The sequence below is a fragment of the Neofelis nebulosa genome, chromosome 5, assembly GCF_028018385.1.
Source record: "Neofelis nebulosa isolate mNeoNeb1 chromosome 5, mNeoNeb1.pri, whole genome shotgun sequence".
NCBI lineage: Eukaryota > Metazoa > Chordata > Mammalia > Carnivora > Felidae > Neofelis > Neofelis nebulosa.
This window is the reverse complement of record NC_080786.1, coordinates 147,003,656-147,019,453: the sequence shown is the minus strand read 5'-3', so window position 1 is coordinate 147,019,453 and position 15,798 is coordinate 147,003,656. Positions and strand designations below refer to the sequence as shown.

The window sequence follows — 15,798 nt, the reverse complement described above, 5'->3', positions numbered from 1 at the left end:
AGGAAGGTACTCTTTATTCCTAAGAACTTGTTTTCTTGGCTTGGATCATGGTACCCAGATACCTTTTTCAGGTGTAGGTAAAATAATTCCCATAGATAACAAATCCATCCCACCAAGATATTTTAGAAATTTTTAAATAGGTATTCCTAACCTGTGACTTAACATGTTACTGATGGAGGAAATTTACATCAATTTGGCCCGGAATAGTTTTATTTCCATACAGTGCTGTATCTTTCAGTTTTTTCTGAACGCTTTTAGACACATCCTGTTTCTAAGTATACGATCACTAGACAGGATAGACTAAAATCCAGGGCTAATTTCTCCAACAGTGGGCCACTCATAAGGACTTCCCTGTGCTTCCTCTTCTGTCGCATTATTTCAACTTCCTTGGAGAAAAAAATTTCCACATGTACATTACTTTTGAAATAGGTTTCATAGGGTTCTATTTGCTCATTTTTCCTGAATGTGATAGTAATACACTCAAGCAAAAGTAAATCATGAAATACAGAAAAGTATAAAGGAAGGGCGCCTGGGTGGCGCAGTCGGTTGAGCGTCCGACTTCGGCTCAGGTCACGATCTCACAGTGTGTGGGTTCAAGCCCCACGTCGGGCTCTGTGCTGACAGCCCGGAGCCTGGAGCCTGCTTCCGATGCTGTGTCTCCCTCTCTCTCTGCCCCTCCCCCACTTACTCCCTGTCTCTCTCTGTCTCTCAAAAAATGAATAAGTGTTAAAGAAAAAGCATAAAGGAAGAAATAATGAAGAACACTAACCCTACTATTGCAAAATAATTTCTCCTCACCTTCATCTATGCATATAGATTAAAACCAATGAGATTATATATACATGTGTGTATGTATCAACACAAGTGGGATGTATGTGTACACGCATACATGCATATACAAACACAAATGAGATCGTGTTATAAATACTGTTTTCTTACTACCTCTTCACTTGGGACTGTATCATGGGCGTTTTTCTTTATGAGCAAATAATGTCACTTTTACTCTTTCCGTTAATTTTGTTGCATGGACAAATACATAAATTTATTTAACAAACTCTTATTAATAGCAGACTGTTTCCAACTTTCAATTAGCAAAACCAGCATTCCAGGGAAGGCCTGTGTACACTATAACTTTGTGTGCCTATCCTGTTATTCCTTCCCTGAGGATAAATTCCTAAATGTAAATTCGCTGTGTCAGAGGATATAGGCAGTGTCACAATCTGACGCTTGCTGCCTAATTGCGCTTCAGAAGGAGTAGATCTAACTCTGTTATGCCTCGGATCACCCACTGTCTACATCCTAACTGATGCCGGGTCATGTCTAACTTTGACAGTCTGAAAAACCAGTAGTATGTCATTCCCATTAAGATTCTGATCGCTGCTTATCTTAATTTAGTGGTCATCAGTACTTTCTCAATGAATTGCGTGTGTCCCTAGCCCATTTTCCCCTGGTGTATAACATCTCCCTTGGCGTTAAAGTTTCAGTCCCTTTCTGGGTGTGCTGCAGGTGTTCTGTCCGTCTTGTAACTTTGTTGTCCTAACTGTATGGCAATTATCGAGTTTTAAATTTAACTCTAGCTTTGGTCTCTTCAAAAGCGTGTCCTCGTCCCATAAGGACATAAATATTTAAGAGCAGTTCTGAATTTGGCCTTCTTTGTCAGCTTGCTCCTTTGCTGAGTATTCTTTTGTCCCTCTCTGTTTTGTATTCTCCCCTCTTCTTCAGCCCTGTCCCTCACCCTCAAGTCTAGTTCTCTGTGTTACATTCTTAGAAAGTACCCACTCTTAGCTCCCCAAAACTATTTTGAAAATTCTGTAAAAACGATGTTCGTGGAAAGTGCGTAATAATATTTAATTTGTCCTTTTGAAAGCTAGATATTTTCAACTCTCTAGTCTGTTGCCTTTGCTAATAACATTATTTCAGCCTGAAATCTTCTAGGACGGAGTCCCATAAGAGCTCTTCCATTCCAGGGAAGAATCTGGAAAAAGTAGCTAGCTTAAGTGGGGGCCAACCCACAGGATGACCTTCTTGAGCGTGTTCTTTAAAGACCTGTGAAGCCTGTTGCCAAGTTCTGGAATGGAATTGATTTAGGCTGATAAGCAAGTAAAGAAAGGATTACTAGTTTCTTAGAACGCTGACTTCAAAGCTTAGTGTGGACACTAAATTACTGTTAAAAACCACTGTAGCATTCAGGCCAGCAGCTTTCAGTGTCTCCATCCTGTGCCTCCAAGGAATCCTCATGTCGATAGCACTTTGGGCCAAGGAAGATCTGTACCCACAAAGGTGCCAGCTGTCTTCACAGCATGTCGGTCACAGCTACACAGTTCATTTGAAAATACCAGAAAAGTTCACGTATTTTACATGCTCCAGAAGCTCTGTAAATGAAGAAAGTTGAAACTGTGTAGGAGAGAGCTTGCATTTTTTTTTTTTTTAATTTTTATTTATTTTGGAGAGAGAGAGCACGAGCTGCGGAGGGGCAGAGAGAGAGGGAGACATAGAATCCGAAGCAGGCTCCAGGCTCCAGGCTCCGAGCCATCAGCACAGAGCCAGATGTGGGGCTCGAACTCACAAACCGTGAGATCATGACCTGAGCCGAAGTCGGATGTTTAATCGACTGAGCCACCCAGGCGCCCCCGCCCCCTTTTTTTTTGAGAGCTTGCATTTTAGAAAGCAGATTAGTTACATGGTATGGGTTTTCAATGAAAATGGCTTTCTAGTGCACAGCCTCTGTTTGACCAGGGAGTCTTTTTTTTTTTTAATTTTAGTACATAGTTATTTATCGAGAGAGACAGAGCCTGAGCATGCGAAGCGGAGGGTCAGAGAGGGGGAGGGAGAGAATCCCAAGCAGGCTCCTCGCTATCAGCTCAGAGCCCGACGCAGGGCTCGAACTCATGAACTGTGAGACCGTGACCTGAGCCAAAATCAAGAGCCGGTCGCCCAACAGAATGAAGCACCCGGGCACCCCTGACCAAGGAGACTTGTGGCTGTCTGCAGGTGTTTTGAAACTATTTTTTGAATCCATCAGCAGGACAGTGTGACTTAATCATAACGTGTTTGAGTGTTTTAGATTATACTTTTGTCTAAAAGGCACTCACATTTATAAGAAAGGCAGAGTGCCAGCCTGTCTCTTCTGTAATTGTTTCAGGTAGGAACAGTCACTGAATATCAAAGAAAGTATGAAACTATGTAGCGAAACTGTCAGTTAATTTACATCTGGCCAGGGAAAGATACTGACTTACAGCAAAGGAAACCTGATTCTGCGTGCATCCTACAAAAGAAGACCTTAGATTTAGCAACACAGGCTTTTAAAGGAGAAACCGGGCATGTTTATACTAGTTAAAAATTCAGTATATATGAGACGGTGTACGTTGAATTGAGTCAAGCTGAAGTAAGCCTATACTGTTGCATAGTATAACCAGAGCAGTCACTTGTTTTCCAAGATAATGTTCATGCCAGTGAATTTTTATCTTACATCTCTTCTTACCAACTAGTTATTGGGTCGGACTATAACTATTACTTTAAAAAGTCCAGACTGGATCAAAAATCTGGAAGAAGAAATGAGTTTAGAGAAAATTAACGTTCCGTTGCCGTCATCGACAAGCTCTACCCTGCTCGGTGAAGATGCGGAGGTCACAGCAGATTTCGATATGGAAGGTTTGTTTATCGAACGCATTTCCTTCTGCACCTCTAGATAAGTGTCCTTCCCATCCGCGAAGTCTCAGTCCCCATCTCTGTCTTCTTGCAACACACAGAGCAGCATCAATTAGATTTTGTTTTGCGTCGTATTGCGTGTAGTTTGCCGGTACCTGGACTTCAAATTGCAAACGTATTTGCCCTTCTGCCATTGAAAGGATAAGATCTTTACAAGTGCTAGTTCATGTCCGTGTACGACAGGGGCACCGATTGGTATTTCTGGTGTGTGGTTTGCAACCACTAATTGCAGCTAAGGTAGAGAGGTAGAATTTCAAAGCGCGTGTTCTAACAACAGAAATGAGTTCAAAATAATGACGATAAAAGAAGGTATATTTCAAAGCAATTTTAGAAAAGATTCTCAAGGCGGCTAGGAACACATGCATTTGAATGGACCCACATAAATGTAGCCATCTCGAATTTAGTGTTCCGTTATCTGGGCAATAGTTTCCTTAAATGTGATTAAGAAGTGCAGGTGCTTTCTAATGCTATATGCTGTATTTTTCTAGCATGTTTTCCATTAAAATGCATGCCTTAGTTTATAAAATGACAGTCTATCATACTGTGAGACCCTGTACATCTAGAGAACGCATTAAGAGTTGACCGCCTTAGGAGACAATGCCAGTTTTCCCTTTTCTCTATTCATTTGTTGACTTAGTCCACACATTTATGTCATACCTTTTATGTGCCAAGTGCATACCGGGTGCTGGAAATTCAACAGATGTCAGCCTTGCCCTTCCAGAACTCCTAGCTTAGTGGTGTTACAAGTGAGCGGGTGGCGAGAATCTCGTGACAGCGATGCAGTGGCGAGCGACTCTGGTAGTTCCCGGGAGAGTTGCCCAACCCGGATTTGGGAAGTTGGGAACGGTTTCCCAGAGGAATTGAAATTTAAGTTGAGAATCTAAAGACTGGCTGAGAATTAGATGAGAGAAGGTAGAGAGGGAAAACCAGGAAGAAGGGATGTGCAAGACCACAGTGGGGAAAGGCTCAAAGTTCTTCCATAAATATGCTCGTGAGGGAGTAAACAGAGAGAAAAGAAAGCAGGAGGGGAGGCAGTGGGGGTGGGACGTGGATTTGGTTTCGATCGTGTCAAACTGAGGTGCCTTTGGAGCCTGCTGGGCCCACATGTAGGCTGTGGGTACCTGGGCCTGGCGCTCCAAAGAGCCCTGGGCTCACGGGGCAATTATAATGGCAGTGAAAGCCATGGCTAGTCATTAGCTTGGCCAGAAGGTCTATATAGAGATGGGAGAAAACCAGTCCTGGGAACGAGCAGAGAAACTCAGACTTTAAGGACAGGCAGAAGGCAGCTGCTCATAAAAAGAAAAGGAGAAGAGACAGCTAGAAATGTCAAAGACCCAAGAGGTTGGCGTAAAAATCAAGGCAAGAAATGGTAACAAAGGACGCATAGTCAGTGGAGTCCTGTGTCACAGAGAGAGGAGGAGAAACGGGGACCACAACTTGCCCTTTGGATTTAATAACAGTGAAAGCGGCTGTTGGTGACACTCATGAGAGTACTTTCAGTGCAGTGATGAAGCCAGATGGTGGTAAATGGAGGTGTGGGTAGAAGATGAAGAAGCGGAGAGAGTGTCTGGAGACAGCTCTTTAAAGAAGCTAAGATGGGGTGGCGGAGAGAAAAGGGCAGTTGCTCCAGGGAGATCGGGGGTCCAGGGGGTGCTGTTTGAAAGGAGAGAGGCTTGAGAATGCTTAGCGCTGATGGAAAGGGCTGATGGTGTTGGGGACCATCAGGGCAGAAGGAGTGAGGGCGCAGGTCACTGAGAAAACGGGGGAGGGGCAGAACCCCCTTTGTTTCCCCCACAAAGACCTAAGTGCAACCACGGGATTGGACTCCAGTTTGGCAAAAGGTTGTCGAAGGGGACGTGGGTCCCATCTTAAGACTTCTCTTTCCTCTGTGAAGTGTTAAAAGTTGAGGCTATCTTCAGGCCTAGGGCAACCCGCCGTTTCGGGAAGAGTCGACAAGTTTTCGAGATAAAGCTCCTGAGATGGAGTTCGGCGGGAGCCAGTCACAAAACCATGGAATTGCCAGGCAGCTTTGGGATCCCAGAGGAGGCTGAAGACTGCAAGTTTAATGCCACCGCGACCGTCAGCACCGCGTTACCAGCAGCAGCCCAGGTGCAGCCACAGAGAGATTAGACAGTGCAAATGACAGGTGGCACAAAAGAACAGTGCATGGGGGGCGCGGGGGTGGTAGAGGTGAAGTGCCCTGGAATGTGAAGTCACCTTCAGAGGAGCAGAATCCGACAGACAGGGGCTGAAAGCAGAGGGGGCCCAAAGGCCTGGATCCTGATGAAGTCCCAAGAGGAAAGAGTAACTGAGAGCGGGAACCGGAAGGCTGGGAGCTAAGGTCAGAATGAAGTGTCGGGAGCGTGTTTCAGAGGCGGTGCCGCTGTGAGGGCTGTGTGTGTTTGAGCGGAGGAGAGTGGAAGGACAAGACCAAGGCATTTAGGTTGTCGATGCATTACCGTCGAGGCAAACTTTGATGTCACCCAGAAAGATGGTGGGACCCGACTGCCATCCTGCTCTCTGCTTAGTCCTCAATGAACAGGTTCGGGTGACCAGGAGGATGGAGGTTGGAGATCATGACAGCAAGGAGGTATACGGGGTGTTCCGTAAACTCCTGCTGGCATAGCCTCAGAGAAGTTTGTTCAGGACTGGAAGGTTAATGTTCTGAAATTGGAATGAGGTTGCGAGGGGCACCCTGGCTGTACTTTCCAGCCTCGAGGAAAGGGGAGATGGGGGAGCCCGGCAGAGCCCAGGCGGAGGAGAGGTGAGGAGACTCTGGGGGAAGGGTGTGCGTCTGTAAGCACTGGAGCTGAGTTGAGGGCAGTGGGGAGGGAGCAGTTCCACAGGGCACGTAGGAAGGTTCGAAAGGAGAGCGGTAAACCTTTCAGTCGGCCAGCACTGGCCAGCACTGGTCCGGCTGCCGAGTGGAGAATTGAAAGCTGTGAGTCACCCCGCTCAGTCACCACTGGCATCCTGATGCCCTGAGGTCATAGGCTTCTCTTTAATTACATTTTCTATAAGGGCGTTGATACTATTTCTGGTTCCGCACACATCCAATTTTTATATGTGTCTACCTACTTAACCTATGCACACTGCGATGTCATAATGTGAACGTGTTTATTTTGCGTCTTGAACCCCCTGAAACCTGGATTGGTGAAAACCATCTCTGAGAAAGTTGAAATGGTGGTCATTTTGATAACCTTGTGTCCTTAGGTGATGTTGATGACTACAGTGCTGAAGTTGAGGAAATTCTTCCCCAGCACCTCCAGCCGTCCTCAAGTTCTGGCCTCGGCACTTCCCCGAGCTCTTCACCCCGAACCAGTCCCTGCCAGTCACCAACCATATCAGAGGGTCCTGTGCCTTCCCTTCCCATAAGACCGAGTCGGGCACCATCAAGAACACCTGGGCATCCATCTTCGCAAAGTGTGTATTTTACTTAAAGTTGTGTTGGACCTTCCCTAGCTGATTTGATTTTATTTATTTATTATTTTTAAAAAATGTTTGTTTATTTTTGAGAGAGAGCGAGAGAGAGAGACAGAGTGTGAGCAGGGGAGGGGCAGAGAGGGAAGGAGACACTATCCAAAGCAGGCTCTGGGCTCTGAGCTGTCAGCACAGAGCCTGACGCCAGGCTTGAACCCACGAACTGTGAGATCATGACCTGAGCTCAAGTCAGACTCTCAACTGACTGAGCCACCCAGGTGCCCCAATATATTTGACTTTAGACGATCAAATCTCTGTCGCCTTTGGATCTGTACCATGTTTTCTGTGCATACAAAAGAGGAAACTTTGTAGATGGTAAGCTCGAAATGGAAAGGAAACTCATCATCACTTCGCTTGATGAGAATTTTTCTGAAATCATTTTTTCTATGTGCTTAGGTTTATCCATGTCTTAAAACTAATGTTTTTCTATCATTATAGTAAGAACTCGTAACTATCTGGGCTTACCTATATATCTGTACGTAACCTATATTATAGTATGAGTTAAGAAGAGACAAAAATTTTTTTTTAATTCAGATTTGTAGTCATTACTTCCTAAAATTGGAATATCCGTCTCTGGAAATTGTTACATCACATGATTAAGTCACCATTCCATGCTCACCAGCATCTCCAGAAAATGTCTTCCATTTCATAGATTTCTCCAGTTCTCCCATACTGCTCTTAGAGGCCTGACTTCTTTAGTGAAACTCAGGATAAGCTCAGGTCTAGAGAAAAGAAGAGATTCCTTTTTCCTTCTCGGTAGGGGCCAGCCGACTACAAATGACTTCCTTCAGCCCACACTGTGTGCCGCCTTGATGGGGCCACTTGGTAAATCGGCTCTCAGCACCTGGGGCCTCGGCCAGCTGGTCCACAGGAGCTGGCGCCATTGCTTCCATGGCACCAATGGGGAATTTACTGGCAGAACTGCTTATGTTATTGATACCAGAAATGCGTGTCCGTACATGACAGTACAAAGTGAGAAAGTAAGCAAAATCGAGGATTTCTCCTACGTATTGGGAAGTACCATACCTTTGCGCTCACACCCACTGCTCTCACCTGCTGACTTGTTCAGGTTCTCCTATGGACGCTCTGCCGGCAACACAGCTGCAGCAAAAAGATTCTCAGACCTTAGAGCCCAAGCGGCCTCCTCCTCCCCGCCCGGTGGCTCCTCCTACGCGCCCCGCCCCCCCACAGAGACCACCCCCACCTTCAGGTAACAAACCGCGTGATTTCCATTTGGGCTAGATTTCAGATCTTCCTCCGTTCTATTTTACGGTGTTTTGCACGCTTAAAACCTCTAGCTTCCAGATTTTATGATTTTTCTGTCATTGTTGCTACTGCCTCAGCCTTTCTCTAAGGAACATGGCAGGCCCCTCGGAACAGGTGAAAAAGAGTGTTTCCCAGCTAGATTTCTGTAATAGGGCTTTCTAGCTGCCTTCTTACAGGTGTGCACAAAATGTTTTGTTTTTGCTAATTTGATGCAGTTGCACTAACTTCTGTAAAATATATAAGTAGAACTGAAGGGCATACATATACTTATTTCCCATAAAGTGTTATGTATTTGCCTAAATATGCTTTTTAAGCAAGTATAGTGTTGCTATTTAAATTGTGAGAAATATTTGCATTAAATAGCTTTTTTATAGTGCCAAGATACTAAGATGTAGTTCCTGCATGTTATTTAACATCATGAATACTATAATAAATCTTTGACGTTTCAGTTTTTTATTTAATGTCATTTCCTTTCTGCTGCATATTTTCTTATGAACTCTAAGGGGCTAGGAGTCCTGCACCTGCTAGAAAGGAAATTGGAGGTAACCATTTATATTTGTCATAATACATGCATCTCGCTTCGTTCATGTTTTGGAATTTTATCCCTGTAACTAAAAAGACATTTCAGATTTGTCTGATAAAAGTCAAAGTGAATGATATTTATACTCCAAGTTAAAAATGGCCCCAAACTTTCATTATATTCCTGTTAAGTAAAAGATTAGAGTTCAGTTTTACTCATGAATAGAACTAACAGAGGCTTCCATTTTCCAGGTAGACATGGTTGAATTACTCATCAAGGACCAGTACACTTTTTCTTAATAAATATAGTTAGTTTGGCGACAAAGATTTAGTTCCCCCAAATCACACTAATTTCAAAAGGAATTCAGGTATAGTAAATATAGAACATTTCCCAAGTATTTGACCGGTGATGATCTGGTACATTCCTTCTCTAGAAGCTTAGCAAATCTGATGAGCAAAATTTCCAGGAATGCAACTTAAAGTTATAATTATCTGAAACATATCCTTCAGTTTTCATGGCTTTATCATAACTTGTCATAAAAGTTAATGCTTCACTTTTTTTCAACACAATAATGATTTTTTTCAATAAGGAAGTTTTTATTCACAAATGGATCACTCCTCAAAAAAGTGTACTCGATTGGGTTTATGTGAAAATTTCTCACAAAACTCCACTGGAGCTCTGCATTTGACAAGTGCATTTAATCTACGTCTCAGGAGAGGATGGGCCAGGTTGTCATAATTCTGCAGAAGAGCATTTACAAATCTACCGTTAATATTTTTAAGGCCAACTGTACTTGTGTGGTTGTTCTGTTTCCACTCTGGCCGTCTGGTGCCAATGCTGACCAAGTCGTGTTATCACAGGCTGACTTTGCTTGTGTGCAGGTTTTAAGGACTTTTTATAGAAAACAAAACTCAATTATTTCAGCATGACGGTCTCCGCAGAACACTGCTGGATGATGATTTTTCCATCAGCTTACAAAAAAACATTAATTTCCCCCATTTTAAACTCCTGCCTTTATTTGTATTTTTATGATAAGTTCTATTTATCCTCTTCTTTTAAGTAGGAAAACAACTTGCAGAAAATAAGTTTTTAAATGGATTTGTGAAAAAGTTATAAAATCTGAATTAATTTTTAAAAAGTGCGTCTTTTCATAATTGTTTCATAGACAACGTTTGCAGCTTATTTATTTTTTTAACACTATAAGCCAGTAACTCCTTTAAGGCAGTAACTTAGAGGAAGTCATTATAGTACTTTTGTAGTTTTCTTAAAATAATGCATCAAAAACTAACCTCTAAGAAACTAATATAGTCTCATAGAAATTTATAATGAAATTGAAGCTGATTTTGTTTCCCCGTTTTGCCTGTCAAACATTAGAGCTTTTATTAGTGATTTAACTGTGAATGTAACACAGTGATCTGTAAAGCAAAGGCTTTCTTGAAGATATTTTAAAATTCCCTAGTAATCTCAGTTATAAAAAGAAAACTGTCATCCCCTTTCTATGCTGTTTGAGGAAAGGGAGGACTGGGGTTTTTGGGCAAGGCATCTAAAGTCACTTTGGTTTGTAGTGATATCTTTGAAGAAATGTTAGGCAGTAAAAGAACCTTTTTTTGCAAAAGTCAGCTGGAGGAGGAAATTGTGTCTTGTGCCTGCCTTTCGGTCTGTGCCCTGGGCCCTGAACAATACACAGCTTCTGTTCTTTCTCTAAAAAGGTGTCGGAGCCCCTCCCAGTCCTGGGGCAGCTAGGCGAGAGACGGAAGGTAACAAGACTTCTGCGCCCTAGAAACGGACCTCTCACCTCACTTCCAAGTGTCAGCCCCCCAGCACGTCAAGGCACACTAAATCTGCCCTTGGTCTGCCTGTAAACTTCCCCACCCCTCCTCTTACACCGTGTAACCTTGTGCTTTTTCACGTTTCATTCTGTGTTGTGGATAGTTTCTAACGGGTGACCCATTTAATTTCCCTCCAGTTCTTAACGTTGTTGTGCACTCTGTTTTGTATATATTGTCGTACCTACTTAGGATATGAAATTACTGTACAATGGCATTTTAAGAAGAATGCCTTTCAAAATTCTTTTCAGAGTAAGTCAGAAATGTACTATACCCACTCTGAAGTTTTAAAAATTAATAATCGTAATTAAATCCTATTAATTCTAGTCCAAGAATAAGTATTTTGTGGATGATTTCAAATAACATAAATTTTTTTCTGCATAGTAATGCTGAACTAAATTTGCTTAAAAGACCTAAGACTAGAAGCCATTCATTAAGATTCTAGTGATCAAACGGCTGATGTATTTAACATAACAATTGCTCTTGAATTTCCTTTAAAAAAGAATAAATTTGAGATGCCACCTTTAATAGCCAACCCCCCTCCCACACACACACTCCTTTTGGCCCCTAAAGCCCCTAAAGTGATTTATATCATTTCATTCTTCTGTACCTTTCTAGTGAGTTTGAACCACATATTAACACTGTCCTCCATAAAGCCAATACTTATTTGTAAGATATGCCTGCCTTCTACCTTAATCATGGGATTTTGTTGTGGGAATCTAAAACATCTCATTGTAAGATTTCTTTACCCATAATGGTATCTACAGCATGAAGCCCTAAAACAGTGTTGTTAGCAGCCCCTTGCGGAACTTGGGAAATGCTGTGTTTGCTCAGGAGCTTTGTCCGGCAAGCTCTGAGAAGCAGCGGGGTCACTGCTTGTGACCATTCACACAAGCCGACCTTCTGTTTTCAAGGTTCACAGGAGAGAATTGTGTTAGGAAAGTCACCTTAGAAGTAACCCTGTGAGTGAGATACCAGACCGAGGGCTAAACTGTCTCTCACAGAATACTTCACTAGAAGTATTTTAATTTCTCTCTCTTCTGGGGACATTTCCTTCAGGACTGATAATGGCTTTCATCCTTATCCAAAGCAGTATGCCTTTGGTTCCCATCTCATGCCCCCATTTGTGCTGGTAACGAAACAGAACAGCCAGCTGATGTTATACAGTGTTGCCTGACTGTTTACTTATGACTCATTTCTTTCCCTTCCTGCTTCAAAGCACCCAAAAGCCCTGGAACGACACGGAAAGAAAACATAGGTAAAAACACTTGAATTTAGCTACGTAACCTTAAAACCGGACCATGTAGACACTTGGGATTTAAGTACATGGTTTCTTGTTTCTTTCTTTTTGTAAAAGAACCCAAATACACGGTGTGATGTCTTTGTTTCAGGACGCACTCAGCCTTCACCTCAGGCAGGACTCCCAGGCCCAGGACCTGCTGGATACAGTGCAGCCAGACCGGTAGGCAGCACCTAGCCTGGGAGCCTAGAGGTTCAAGTTCTGGGTCTCAGTTTGCTATTAGTCAGATGTGTTATCTTGGGAGGTCATGTGGCCAGTCCAGGCCTGGTTTCCTCGACTCTAAAATGAGGGAATCGCACTTGTTGATCTCCAGGGTACCTTTCAACTGTTAACATTCCAGCGCACTCTTGAAAAATAACTAAATATACTTTATTATTTGAATCAAAGTGATGCATGTAAGTAATTAGGGTCACTAAATAACTGAGGATCTTAACATTTATGAGAGGCCAGTGTATCTGTGCAGCGGTTTAAGGTATTTTCTGAGTAATTAATGAGGAATATAAAGTCATCCTTCAATAAGAAGGATTTTAAAACTAGATTGCAGGGACGAAAATTCATGATGACAGTCCGCATACTAAAACTGGTTCTGAAGGTAGTCAAGTAGTAGAGCAGATGGTGTTGCAGGGCTTCTCCCTTCCTTGTAGATCTGTGCTTTTCTGTGTTCATCATATGCTCTCTTAGACACATAATTATCCTAATATTTACCTACATGAAAACTCCCTCTGGGGTCTAACAAGTAAGTAATACAAGGAAATGGAAACCCGGATCGGCGGCTCATCTAGTGGCTCCTGGGACTGCTGGGTGGGGGGGCCTCGAGCCAAAGAGTGGGTTCTGGGGCTGGACTCTCGGGGGCAATGTAGGGGCCACTTCTAATGAAACTGCTCCCGGTTCCTGGTAAGAAAATGTCATAAAATTTCTAAGATAGAAATCCCTTGTCTTTTCTGTTGTAGCTGTTCTGTTAACATCCACCCTAAAAGTCCTTTACTATGTGTAATAGTACACTCCAAATTAAAGTGTCTGTGGAATATACCTATAGATAAATACACACACACACACACACACACACACACACCTGCAGATACCTATTACCCATTCTCCTTTTCTCAGAAAAGGGAAAGTTGCTATTCACTGACTTTACCAGTGTACTTCCCACGAGCACTTTATTTAATGCCATTAGAGTAGGGAAGGTAAGTCAGGATTTTGTGATTGCAATAATAACATTTGCCTAAAATAAATAACTGGGGACTAAGAGGCTCCAGCAAACTTATGAAAATAGACAACATATGTTTCACCAGCGTCTCTTTTTTTTAAATTTTTTTAATGTTTATTTTTGAGAGAAGGAAAGAGAGAGAGAGACAGAGCGTGTGTGGGGAAGGAGCAGAGAGAGAGGGAGACACAGAATCCAAAGCAGGCTCCAGGCCCTGAGCTGTCAGCACAGAGCCCAACACGGAGCTGGAACTTATGCACCATGATATCATGACCTGAGCCGAAGTCGGACGCTTAACCAACCGAGCCACCCAAGCGACCCTCACCAGTGTCTCTCTTAATTAATTTAGCACATTGGATCTAGTCATTCAAGAGTTTTTCCTTCTGTGTTTGGAAAAAAAAAAAAAAAAAAAAAAATCCCAGGATGTGGATTTTCTTAAGCGTCTTAGTTGCTACACGTATGTGTATCTTCCCTCTCCTCTTGAGCTTTAACGCCATCCCTGTCCCCTGTGAGGGCACCACTCCACGTGGGGCAGGGCAGGGGCCCCACCACCCGGCGCACCCGAGCTTGGGTCCTGGCCTTCCTTTCTAGCTTTGCGGCCTTGGGAACGCTGCATACATTTCTTTGTGGTAATTTAAAATGGAGGTGATAAACTTAGCACCTGCCTCCGGGGGGTATTTTTTTTTTTTAATTTTTTTTTTTAACGTTTATTTATTTTTGAGACAGAGACAGAGCATGAACAGGGGAGGAGCAGAGAGAGAGGGAGACACAGAATCTGAAACAGGCTCCAGGCTCCGAGCTGTCAGCACAGAGTCCGACGCGGGGCTCGAACTCACGGACCGCGAGATCATGACCTGAGCCGAAGTCGGCTGCTTTAACCGACCAAGCCACCCAGGCGCCCCTCTGGGGAGTATTTTGAGGATGAAATGGAAGTGCCTCATAGCGCTTAAGTAACATTGTGCCTGACGCCTCCTACACAGTCCGGAACAAAAAGGGAGGTTGTAAGGTGTACGACTATAGGACTATAAATAGAAAGCAAGGAACACAACAGGAGGGGGGCTAACGCCAGAGGGGTGACAAAACGGGATACAAAAGCAACTATTTTCACAAAAATCTCATCTCGTGAAAATAAGCGTCTCAAATGTTGTGTTTCCCCTCCGCAGACTATCCCGCCCCGCGCCGGAGTGATCAGTGCCCCACAGAGCCACGCTCGGGCATCTGCTGGAAGACTGGCTCCTGAAAGCCAAAGCAGACCACCGGAAGGACTGAAAGGTAGGCCCGAGTCCGTTCTAAGTCTTTTCACCTTTCCTTCTCCCTTCTGTCATCTCTCACCTTCCACGACGGACTCCAACAGGGAGAGCCTTCCTTCTTTGTGCCACAGGCCATGAGGCCGCTGGCGGGGGAGCGGGGGACTCGAATCTCCCAAGGCCTCACTAAAGGAAGAACAGGATGTGGTTTTCTAGACCGGGCCTAACATCTGATCTGAAAACTCATCGTTTAGGTTCAGTCCTTCTTCCCGAACCGCTGAAGCCTCAGGCTGCGCCCCCCGTGCAGCCCTCTCTGCCCCCGCCCGTTCAGAAGATGCAGGAGCCCCTTGTCCCCGTGGCAGCGCCTCTGCCTCAGTCCGCCCCCCAGCCAAGCTTGGAAACCCCGCCGCAGCCGCCCCCTCGGAGCAGGTCGTCCCACAGCTTGCCTCCGGAGCCTTCGCCGCAGCCGCCGCAGCCGCCGCAGCCGCAGGTGAGGCCCGCTGGTGAACAGAGAGCACCTTTGATGCCTTTGGTACAGTCTTTGCACCCACTTCCCTCGGACCCGGGGTTCTCAGAGAGCGAGCTTGGGACTGGCTTCTTGACGGAACTTCCCAGGGGCTCCCAGGCTCCTTTATCTTGTTCACACGCAAAGCGTTTGTGACTTTTTCATCTTTTTAAATGCCCGCTTTACTTTGGATACTTACTTAGTATAGTAGGACGAACAGCAGTAGTTTCTTTTTCTTGTTGTTCACAGCCGATCTATTAGTTCTGGCTTTCACTTTCTGGACAGGGATGCCTTACCTCTGGCAGAATGGTTAATTTCCAGTGAACAGAGAATAATTCCTGTGTTCCTCCAGGTGCAAGCAGTGGTTCTTGGCACCGGGGTCTTCAGGTATTTCTGTTTGGGGTGTGCAGCAATGGGCTTATTCACCAAGTAAAAACCATCGAAAGAATAAGGGCACCTCACTGGTGTCACACAGAGAACAGTGCCATTGCCTCAGTGGGTGACAGTCCTAGGATCACAAGGATTTGTCTTATGCCAGTGTGACCTCACGTTGGAAGGACTTCTGGTGTGTATATACAGAGTTATTTTAATACGGGGTGATCATGCAAGTTGAATTGTTTTATTTTTATTTGGATGCCATTTTACTTCGTTTTGCTATATACATTCTAGTAAAATTGTTAAAGTCTATGCTTAGTAAGAACATTCTTTGATGTCTAGCCTTACATTTTATTGTATCCTA

General features: G+C 44.0%; 1 protein-coding gene across 13 annotated transcripts in view; it reads left to right on the top strand.

The window, feature by feature from the left end:
• Positions 1 to 15,798, top strand: part of SYNJ1 (synaptojanin 1) — a 91,213-nt gene that overhangs the window by 66,505 nt on the left and 8,910 nt on the right. For 6 of the 13 annotated variants that reach the window (XM_058731893.1, XM_058731886.1, XM_058731887.1 and 3 more), the window contains 9 exons: positions 3,489 to 3,651; positions 6,922 to 7,131; positions 8,258 to 8,398; positions 8,958 to 8,996; positions 10,684 to 10,731; positions 12,020 to 12,058; positions 12,192 to 12,262; positions 14,471 to 14,579; positions 14,809 to 15,044. In XM_058731893.1, coding sequence (XP_058587876.1) covers positions 3,489 to 3,651; positions 6,922 to 7,131; positions 8,258 to 8,398; positions 8,958 to 8,996; positions 10,684 to 10,731; positions 12,020 to 12,058; positions 12,192 to 12,262; positions 14,471 to 14,579; positions 14,809 to 15,044 — 1,056 coding nt within the window. The remainder of the gene's footprint in view (positions 1 to 3,488; positions 3,652 to 6,921; positions 7,132 to 8,257; positions 8,399 to 8,957; positions 8,997 to 10,683; positions 10,732 to 12,019; positions 12,059 to 12,191; positions 12,263 to 14,470; positions 14,580 to 14,808; positions 15,045 to 15,798) is intronic. The other 7 variants (XM_058731899.1, XM_058731898.1, XM_058731892.1 and 4 more) reach the window with 5 other exon arrangements.